Raw genomic sequence first — 10,909 nt, 5'->3', positions numbered from 1 at the left:
CTTCATTTAACTGCCGCTTCGCATCAGACCTGTTTCTGCTATTAAAGTGGTCATTTATCAGCTAAAAGGCGAGTGTGTTTAAAAATGTATGTCTTTGGGAGGGAGAGCAATCTCCCTTTTCAGGGGCAAGAAACCTGTTACAAAGCCATTTAGGTGGGTGCGCTCTGAAATGGCATTATTCCCCCCCGGGGCGTAAATATTACCCAAGTATGTTCCTATTTGCACAGTTCCCCGATAATTCGGCATTTTATTTAACCACAACTGCCCTTAGAAACTTGACTTGCACTGAAGCAGCCTGCTAATCTTAATTTTTTCCCCCTCTTTCAGAGAGGCATCTGTTCCTCTTGCTGGCAAATGTACCATTCTGCCAAGAAAGTTTTTGGAGAAAAAAAAAAAAAAAAAAAAAGAAAAAAAAAAAAAAGAAATAAAGAAAAAAGAAATTTAAAAAAAAGCCTGTAATTGATGTTATCCCAAGAAAGCCGATCTCCACCCCTCTCAGCTCCAAGCCCTTCAGGTAAAAGGAAAAAAAAAATCTTTCAAGAATTTGTTGCCTTTTTGAGGGTTAAAACATCAGAAGACAAGCTTGTCTCGCCTTGGCCAATCAGCTCTCGGCCCTGGCAGCTATAATATAGAACTAAAGGCAGACTCCTCTCACAAGCGTCTTGCTTTGCTACCATTAAAATCAGACCCTTTTTTTGTCTCTCGATTGCTGTCTCCCGACCAAACTCCGATGTGTTCCGTTATCAGCGACCTAAAGCCTGCCATTCCAGCACCTGTCTTGCTAGGGATCGGTGGATAGTATACGATTCAGAAAGCAGACAAGGACATAGGAGGAGAGAGAGCTCTAGAGAGACAGCCAGGGATAGGCACAGAGAGCTTTGAAGTAATTGGATTCAATGGACGAAATGCTGCTGTTGACAAGAATTCTCTTGGTGGGCTTCATCTGCGCTCTTTTAGTCTCCTCTGGGCTGACTTGTGGACCAGGCAGGGGCATTGGAAAAAGGAGACACCCCAAAAAGCTGACCCCTTTAGCCTATAAGCAGTTTATTCCCAATGTGGCAGAGAAGACCCTAGGGGCCAGTGGAAGATATGAAGGGAAGATCACAAGAAACTCCGAGAGATTTAAAGAACTAACCCCAAATTACAACCCTGACATTATTTTTAAGGATGAAGAGAACACGGGAGCTGACAGACTGATGACTCAGGTAGAGCCACAGAGATACCTGTATTTGTGTTTGTTAACCTCTCTGAGCAATCCTAAAGGACGCATCTGTCTTAGTATTTTTGAAAGCCCCCCCCTTTCCCTCTCCCCCTCCTCCCCCCGCCCCTCCAAACTCGACTAGTTTCCCCATTGAATGTAAATACCATCTATCCGGCCAAGTTAGCAGGGGCTGGAGCTGGAGCTGTTTAGATATTTGGTGGGGGAATCTGTGTGATACTTACAGTCATTACCGTGCCATGGCGTTCCCTGTAACTTGGTTAGAGATTGCTGTTTGCATTTGTCCCCAAGGATGCACTTTGATCAAACGAATTGCATACAGCTCAGAGGACCCCAAGTGTATAGTGACCGCCAGGCCACCCACTCATTATTACAAACGTAGTCCGCGGTTGCTGCGCCTGCTGACTTGATTTTTTTTCTCTATAGATTTTATTTAATTTCTCTTTTTTCCCCTTTTCATTTCATTTTAACCTTCATTATTATTATTGTTGTCCTCGCGAGCATATTCTAAATTTAGTAGGCATGCAGTCGTGCACTCACAAAAGGCAGCTGAAGCCGGATCGACCATTCCTCATCTGATTCCGTATTATATAGCTCGTATTGCAATACCATCATTTGCGATTGTGCCCATCAGAGCGTAAATATATTGATATTTCTTTAAGGATGCTCGCCGCCAATGCTTGGTACTTCCATAGGGGAGGGACTTGCAACTTATCGGCATTGCATCACCTTCTCTTTTAAAAAATCTGATGGCACAAGGTTTACAACTGGGTAAATATTGGATTTCGGGTGAAATCGGATTGCGGAACTATTTTATGAAAAGAAAGAAAGAAAGAAAAAGATAAAGGTGAGAGAAAGAAAGAGAGAGAGAGAACCGCTCCGAGAGTCACCTCGTAATTATAATTCATGCTCAACAGAGAGCTCGGTGAAGTCAATTGCTCTGCCAATCCCGGAGTTTCAGAAACTACATGCAATCTAGACACTGGAAATGGGTTTCCTCCAAATATAGGTCAACAGCGCTTTTTTAATATTAATACATTTAAGCCCCACCTTCAGTGCTAGAGCAGGACTCGCCTGGAAGGACTAGGCGGGGAGTGGACGCGGGGAAGGGGGGTGGGGGTGGAATTTCCCAAACTCTCCCCGTTCCTCGGCCTGATTTTCCGCACGTTGCCGGGTCTCCCGGGGCGAGGGACCGGCGGCCGCCACCATCTCCTCCCGACCACCTTAAATCGCACCGCACCTCGGAGCGCGGCGGCGCCTCCGCCCGCCGCCGCCGCCGCCCCGCGCAGGGCTGCGGAGCGGAGCGGAGCGGAGCGGGTGCCGGGCCCCGCTCGGGCGCGGCCCGCGCCCCTCCGCGCACCCGCGGTCCTCCGCCCCCGCTGCCTCCGGAGCCGCATCTCTCGCATTTTCAGCTCCACTTACTCCCCTCGCGTATCGATCGCGGCGGCTCGGGTTTCACCCTTCCCTCCGCAGCCCGGCGGCAGCGGCGGCGGCGGCGGCTCCGCGGGAGACGGGCTCCCGCCGGGGCTGGGCGCATCCCTCCCCGCGCGGCTGCGCCGGTGCGTGTGCGCGGCGGAGCGGAGCGGAGCGGGGCGGCGGGCGCGGGGGGAGCGGGGCACGGTCGGGCGCGGTGGGCTGCGGGCCGGGGGCGGACTGCGGGCTGACCCCGGCCCCGCGGCTCTCCCGGGGCACGCCGCGCCGGCTACGCGGCTGGCCGCTCCCGCTGCATTAGCTGGCAGCGTCTGAACTCCTGACCTTCTGTCAACTTCCCTCAGACGAACGAAACGAAAACAAATACTTTGCCCCCCCCCCCCCTTCAGTGCTTGTTCCCGTGCCTTAGACACAAAGGGGGGAGGTGGGCTGAGAGCGGCGGGGCCGGGGAGGCCGCGGGGCCGGGTACCCGGCGGCAAAGAGGGGAGCGAGGTCGGGGAGCGAGCGGGGCTCCGGCGGCCCCGGGCCCGGCAGGGAGCGGGGAAGCGGAGCGGGGCCGGGCAGCCAGCGGACTGGCTGCCCGCGCTCCCGGTTGCCCGGGCGCGGCCGGGTCCTCGGCGACCCGGGGTGCGGTCCTGCCACTGGCCTCCCTGCCTTGTTTTCCTCTCCTTCCCTCTCTCGCTCGGCCAGCAACTTCTCGTTAAATCCCAGCCTTTAAACGTCGGCTTCGGGAGCCCTTCAACCATGGAGAGATCTTTCATGGACAGAATCGTTAAACTTGCAGAGTGGTTGCCGAATGCATTAGTCGCTAGTTAATATTAACTCCAGAAGAGGGGGGGGGGGGAACGCAAACATAGGTAGGTAAGTCAGGTTCTCAACTTTGCAGGTGACACCAGCAGTTTGCTAAGGGCTCCCCCCTTCCTCCCTTTCCTCCCCCCCCACCCCGGCCATTGGCTGGATCGGGGAGAGAGATAAGGAGGCCAGGTCAGTATGATAAAGCTGGAATTTGTATGAAATAAAATAGCAATCTCGTGTAATGCAGGCACACAACCAGTGCGTGATGTGAGGAATTTAGAGATCAACTTGGCATTTAGGAAGCCCACCAGGTTGTTTACACTGACAGGTACCTGTTAAGTGTTTCCTTCAAGCAATTCATTTGTGAAGAGATTAGGAGCTGGCAGGAGAGGGCTTGTTGAACAACTTTGCCTCCACACAAAGCGTTAGTGGAGGCAGCCCTGCTGAGCTTCACGGTGGCTGAACAGAATTGGGCTTGATTTGTGGCACACGACCCGATGAATTAATAAATAGTCTGGGCTTCACGGCTTTTGACTCTGACAATCCAGCTCAGGCAGTATAAAAGGGAGGAAAGTCCTTTAGGAGGTCGTTCCTTCTCCTTTATTTCGCCTGGAGCCGGGAAGGGGTGCTGGCAGGGCCGGAGCGGCCACTGCCCGCACCGCGGCCGCGGCCCTGCCCGTGCCCGCTGCTCCCGTGCCGGGCAAGACATCGCCGTGTCGCACAGTGCTGTCGCCTTATCACCAGCTGAGACGTTTGATCCTTCTCCCCCTTTCCCCTGTAAATCAGTGAAGGAGCGTATCTATCCACTCAGGTGTGAGAGGGAGAGAGGGGAAAAAAAGAAATCAAACTCAACTTCCTTGTACTACTGCACTTTGCTGCCGGGAACGGTGCCGAAACCCAAACACCCATCTCTCTCCATAAAACGGTAGGCCAGAGAGTCCAAAGTGAGCTCATGACTGTGTTTTATATCTCTCAGGGACTTTTGTATCTCTTTATATCAACCTGTGTGTTGCTGGAATCACTTTTATGGCTGTTGGTGAACACATGGGAACTTCCTTGCTAAGCAACCTTGTCACGTCCCTAAAAGTAGAGTCGTCAGAGTATTAGAGGGTCTTTGCCTTCCTGGGAGCTGTGAAAGGGGGACTTTGTGGTCTGTTATCGGTTGTGCTGTGAGCACACTGGAGAGAACGGTCCTGCAGAAGGCCAAGCACACCACTCAGGCCAGTAAAAGTGTGGGAAGCACAGCTTACTGCATCCTGCAGTGGCTTACAGGCACATCGGTATTTGCATCAAGAGAATAACATCTTGTATATCCACGGGTGGTTTTCCTCTCAAAAAGGAGGAAGAAAGCTGGCAATGTGTGTGTTTCTAACTCTGTACCTTTAGTCAAGTGCTTTTCAATGCTTTTGGTGCTGAATTCCTGTTTCTCTCGGGCTCAGAATCCTTTTCCCCTGTCACCACTGTGTCTATTCCCCACCTGGCTAAGACGGGAATCTCCCCAAAAATTTCAGGGCTTCAGCTCACCTCTTTTCCTCACTTTTCCCTGTCCTTAGGGGTCATTACTCGACCCCTACATGTTCCCGGTGCTGCTGGGCCCAGTTCAGCCCCGAGAAGGCTGGTAGCTCTGGAGGGTCAATGAAAACCCCTGCAGTACTTTCTCCACGAAGTTGGAAGGGTTTCACTCCACACAAAGGGTCTCCCAGCTTGCATAGCATCCCTGCTCCGCTTAACTTCCCTCCTTGGCCCTCCCTTGCTTTTCTTCTTCCCACTAAGAGTTATATTATTGTATGGATTTGCTCGGCTTTGTAGGCGAGCGCCGATGTATGTTTGAAGCAGAGTGAATGCTCCCAGCCCATGCAGCTTTGAGGGCTCTAATGAGTGATGGGCGAAGGGAGAGAAGAAAAAAAACACCCCTCCCTCCAGCACATAAAGGCTGTTAACATGTATTGATACCCTTTTCAACACAGAATTAAGCTGAAAAGACCCGCAGAGACATTCCAGGGGGGAATCCGTGACTCTGAGATACACGGCGAGTGTTTGTTCTGGGCAGAAACTTTGCTCTCGGGAAGGGACAGGGCACTTAGCGGCAGGAATTTGCTCCGTGCAGGTGGCTTTGAATCGCCACGCTCACACCCCAGCGCCGGCAGAGGGGGGTCCCCCTGTCCCTGCAGCAGGTGCCAGGGCAGGGAAAAGGTCCGTCCCTGTGGCTCTTCGTGGTGTTTGATTCTCTGTTCATCCCGTGTCCCCAAGTTTCACTCTCCTTCTCCTCAGCTACCTCCCCGTCCCTGCCTGGCAGCGGGGGAGAAGGTGCTCAGCTCCGGCTGAGCCCATCGCGGGGCACTTTGGCGGGGAGGGCAGGAATGCCGCCTCTTTGGCTGGAGAGAGAGGCAGGATGTGGCCCAGGGGGGTATAGATAACGAAGGGGGGGTATTCCCCTGGCTGCAGCACCCCCACAATGACCCTTTCCTATCTGCCCGTGTCCCCGCAGCGCTGCAAGGACAAGCTGAACGCTCTGGCGATCTCGGTGATGAACCAGTGGCCCGGGGTAAAGCTGCGGGTAACCGAGGGCTGGGACGAGGACGGCCATCACTCCGAGGAGTCGCTGCACTACGAGGGCCGCGCCGTGGACATCACCACCTCGGACCGGGACCGCAGCAAGTACGGCATGCTGGCCCGCCTGGCCGTCGAGGCTGGCTTCGACTGGGTTTACTACGAGTCCAAGGCGCACATCCACTGCTCCGTCAAAGCAGGTAAGGCGGGCAGCATGCCCAGGGACGTGTCGAGGTGGGGAGACACCCCCGGGCCGCCACTCAGCGCCCTAGAGCCTTGTGTCGCCTGTCTCTGCCGCCAGGCTCCCTCCTCTCGTCCCGCAGGGTCCCCATCCCTCTCCTGCAGAGCCCCGAGGGCGCAGCCGGCCTTCCCCCGCCTCTTAGCGACCCCGACTTTTCTTTCGTGGGGAAAAGGAAAGAGTGAGGGGAAGGAAAAAAACAAAGCCCAGCCAGCTGCAGCAGTTTTTCACAGCACTTTTATTTGGGTGATTTTCTTGGCCAGCCTTCCCACGAGAGCTGCGTCGCAGCCACACACCCTTCTGCTCCCCCCGTGGGGTCTGTGATGCTTTCCCCATCCAAGGAGCATGTTCAACACAAACACTCGTGGCCGTCTCCGGCCGCCTCGCTGGCTGCACGCCTTACTCGTGAGTGCTAATCTCCAAGTGGGAGCCGGCCAGGAAAATAAATAACGTGGTCCCCAGCCTCCTTCAGCGGTAGCCGCTAGGAAATTCCCAGATAGGGATACACATAATTTTTTTTCCTCCCCTCCCCTGTGCTTACAACGCCACACGCTGTCTCAACCCGGGAACAGCTCGCAAGAAATCCCCGAGTCGCAGTTTCTTTTCTTGACACTTGACACGTTTTTTTGGTGGGGCAAATCTGTCAGCGAGTGACAGCCCCCAGCTCCACCACCTCCCTCCACCCAGTTGTATGACATCGAAAGCTCTTTTTAAGAGCATACTCTAGCCCAGCAACCTGCTGGATGTGTCAGGAGACATTTGGCTGCAAAAGAGAATAATGGGCTTTCTTTAAATATAGCCATTTGCTTTGAACCTGGCAGCCCCACGGCAAGGAAACCAGCCCTGCCCTGTCGTGCCCACCTGCAGGAGGGGTTCATGTCCCCCACTCTGGCCCAGAGCTCCCCAGGGCCTGAGCACCTCTCCTGGCCCATGTGGGCTTTGTCCTGAGAGCCTGCTGCTGCTTTTGTTCAGCTCCTGGGTCCTTTCTAGCCGAAAAGAGGCCCTGCAAAGCTGTCAGCTGCGTGGAGATCTGAAACACCCCTTTCAATAGCCAAGATGGGCTTTGTAGCACAAGGTGTCCGACTGTGGGGCACGGTGACCTTAGCCCAGGAGCACCTCCTAATCCACCCCAGGAGTGTTTCACAGGAGAGGAGCCACCCCAAGCTGCTCATTGAGATTCGGCACACAGGGACTCGGGGGCAATATTTGGAGGGTGTCAGGCAGGGTCGTGTGACTGTACGAGGCAGGCTGAAGGGAGCAGGCTTGAATTCCACTCTCTCAGCCTGATCTTAAACTGTCCAAACCTCATTTCATGACAGAGCATCTCATGAGAAGATTAAATCCCATAATGCCAGCAGGAAGATTCTTTATCTAGATCTCTGTTTGCAAAAAGTATGATCCAGGAGACTGGAATGCAAAGAAGAGTTCCCCCAAGGCCTGAATTATTGTCACCAGAACAGAGGAGGGAGAGGCAGGGGTGGTAAAAGGGACATTGATAATGCGCTACAGCAAGTATTTAGAGCAAGCTTCTACATTTAAAATTCAAATACAGATCTTGAGTGCCTTGGAAAAGTGGCTCTGCTGTGCAAATAGTGCTTGGAAGGTCCTGGGTTTTTTGGAGAGTATGTGTGTGAATTGGCACATAGGGTTTCTGCACCTGAACAAATAGGGAGGGGGAGAAAGGGGGGGAAGAAGCTGGGAAAAAAATGGAAGTGTCCTCTCTTCCAAGAGTGTCTGCATTTATTACATGAATCAGAATGACAATGCTGATCCTTTATTGGATTTTAATTAGAGAACCCAAACAAGCACTGCTCAAAGAAGCAGATTTTCACACCTCTGCCAATTCACTGGCATGTTTGTAGAGCTGCTACACTACTACATCTATTCATCAAGTCCCTGAATATGCAAACAAAGCTCTAGCCAGACCTTTACTGCCAGCTTGTAGGAAGGTGTAGTTTACTAGCAGAGGCCTCCACATAAAGCACATAGCTTGTTTGTTGCCATGTCCTCCCTGAAGAGGGAGGCCTTGGAGATCTTGCTGCTTCATTTCTGAAGGAGAAGTGATAAAGTCATTAGCAAATCAATAACAGTCTAATTTTCACCCTTCCTGTCCTTCCTGAGAAAGTCATTAGGAGACACTCCATGGATTTGTTTAAATCATAGGAATTTCAGTAGCAGCCACAGAGGCAAAAATATAAAATCTGTCCACCTTTAGGAGCTAAATTATCAGGTCCTTTAACTGGTATAGGAAGTAACTGAGAGAAAGCAGGGAAAGGCAAGGGACAGATGGGGAATCTCAACAGCTGTAGACACTTGCAACCATGACATCCTATAGGGTATTACCCAATATTAAAAAAAAAAAAAACCAGAGCAGTTAGGAACACTGCAAGCCCCTCTGCTAAGACAGAGATCAGCCTGGAGCTCAGCAGATTTTTTTGCCTACCACCCCACAGATGGCTGAACTTCCAAAAAGTGATTTGCAAGAGAGACAGAGTCTTATTGCTACTTTTGTTTTCTTTGAGTCTGAGATTGTTCTTCGCACGAGCACAGGAAAGCAGCAACGGCTGCTCTAAACTCTGAGTAATTCCCAAGAGCTGGAGGAGGTTGAGGAGGCATTTGCTTGGGCCTGGCACAGGTGTTGGGCTGCTCTGGGGCCACATGCTCTGCGACAGGGAAGAGCATTCTTCTTCTAGGGGGGAAGGAGAGGTTTCTTTCTTTTTGAGAGAGGGTTGAAGCAGAGTGCTGGAGATGCCAGGCAGGGGTGCTGCCTGAGTGTGGGATGTGCCTCAGTTAACCACTGAGCAGGAAGGCTGGAGGCAGCATGGGGGCTTGTGCAGCACCACGCAGGGGGATTTGGGAAATCTGGGTTGCTGCTTTGTGGTGGCAAAATTTGTGTGCACCCTGGGGCAAAGTCTCCTCCTGTCCTCTGCTGTTTGCTGCCCTAGATGTGCTCCCTGAGTAAGAGCTGAGTGAGGACCCTGAGCATCGAGAGCACAGGCACTTGCTTAGAGAAGATACTTTATGCCAGCAAAACCACTCAGCTTTGAAAGCCTGCAAGTTATCTGGCATCAGGTGTCAGTGCAGGGTAAACAGTAGCCAAATGGGAACTCCTTCCAGAAGAGATTTTGTTCTGGAACAGTTTTCTCAGTGGAAATATTTTGGCTCATTTCCTTTATGAGACAAATCACTCCTGTAACTCCTTACCCAGAGGAGATTTTTGCACTGGCTCAAATCTGGCAGGAAGGGGATTCTCAATTGACTCACTGAGTGTAGATGGGGCGTATTTATAGAAGAGGGCGGAGGAATTTCAGAGGGGAGTCTGGCTGTGTCCTGAGCTTTCTTGGTGGGTTGGGTTGGCTGAGGAAGTGATAAATTCCTGCACGCCCCCATGCCTCGGCCCTGGCCTCTTCTAACCCTGCCCTGCTTCTCTCCTCGCACAGAAAACTCAGTGGCGGCCAAATCCGGGGGTTGCTTCCCCGGCTCGGCCACGGTGCACCTGGAGAAAGGTGGGACCAAGCTGGTGAAGGACCTGAGGCCTGGAGACAGGGTGCTGGTGGCCGACACGGAGGGCCGCCTGCTCTACAGCGACTTCCTCACCTTCCTGGACCGCGAGGACGGCTCCCAGAAGCTCTTCTACGTGATCGAGACGCGGCAGCCCCGCGCCCGGCTACTGCTGACGGCCGCCCACCTGCTCTTCGTGGCCCCGCAGCAGAACCAGTCCCAGGCGGGCGGCGGCCGGGCGCTGTTCGCCAGCCGCGTGCGGCCGGGCCAGCGCGTCTTCGTGCTGGGCGAGGGCGGGCGGCTGCTGCCGGCGGCCGTGCACCGCGTGTCGCTGCGGGAGGAGGCGTCGGGCGCCTACGCGCCGCTCACCGCCCAGGGCACCATCCTCATCGACCGCGTGCTGGCCTCGTGCTACGCCGTCATCGAGGAGCACAGCTGGGCGCACTGGGCCTTCGCTCCCTTCCGCCTGCTGCAGGCCGTGCTGGCCGCGCTCGGTCCCTCCGCGGCGGGGTCGCCCGTGGGAGAGCCCGCGGCCCCCGGCATCCACTGGTACTCCCGGCTCCTCTACCGCATCGGCAGCTGGGTGCTGGATGGCGACTCTCTGCACCCGCTGGGCATGATGGTGTCATCCAGCTGAGGCGACGTCCCGGCCGCCCGCCAGGCTCCGACGGAGAGACAGAGACGCGGAGGGAGAGAGAGAGAAAGGAGAGAAAAAAAAAAGAAGTGGAAAAAAAAAAAAAGAAAAAAACTAAAAGAAAAAAAAAAGAAAAAATACATATTTTTAAAAGAGAGCACGGATTAAGACTTAAAAATAATAATAATAAAATAATAATAATTAAGTAGGACAGTCCAAAGTAGACTTAAAGGGAAACAAAGACCCCTGGAAGTTCTGTTCTGTTTAGTTTATAAATATATATATATTTTTATTTGTTCTTTGTTTTGTTTGTTGGTTGTTTTTTTTTTTCCTCCTCTCCTGGATATTTATTTCTTTGGTATTTTGAATAGATGTTTTAAATGATATGAACCGGACCTTCAAGAGCCTTAAATAGTTTCTTTGATAATTTATTATCATGTGAACTGTACTCACAGGGGAAAAAATTATTTTGTGAGGCCAAGCAAAACTGCGCAGAGTCTATTTTTCTACATGTCACGCGTGTCCTGACTTTCAGAAAGCA

General features: G+C 52.8%; 1 protein-coding gene across 1 annotated transcript; it reads left to right on the top strand.

Annotated features, from left to right (window-relative positions):
- The first annotated feature begins 653 nt into the window (after nucleotides 1-653).
- SHH (sonic hedgehog signaling molecule) lies at nucleotides 654-10,517 on the top strand. The gene is made up of 3 exons (XM_021526567.4): nucleotides 654-1,205; nucleotides 5,934-6,195; nucleotides 9,674-10,517. The coding sequence occupies exons 1-3, from the start codon at nucleotides 897-899 to the stop codon at nucleotides 10,369-10,371; spliced, it is 1,269 nt and encodes a 422-aa protein (XP_021382242.1). The 5' UTR covers nucleotides 654-896; the 3' UTR covers nucleotides 10,372-10,517.
- Nucleotides 10,518-10,909: the final 392 nt, after the last annotated feature.

The sequence above is a fragment of the Lonchura striata genome, chromosome 2 (assembly GCF_050655825.1).
Source record: "Lonchura striata isolate lonStrDom1 chromosome 2, ASM5065582v1, whole genome shotgun sequence".
NCBI classification, from domain to species: Eukaryota; Metazoa; Chordata; class Aves; order Passeriformes; family Estrildidae; genus Lonchura; species Lonchura striata.
The sequence above is the reverse complement of the archived record's forward strand: the minus strand, read 5'-3'. Positions and strand labels throughout refer to the sequence as shown.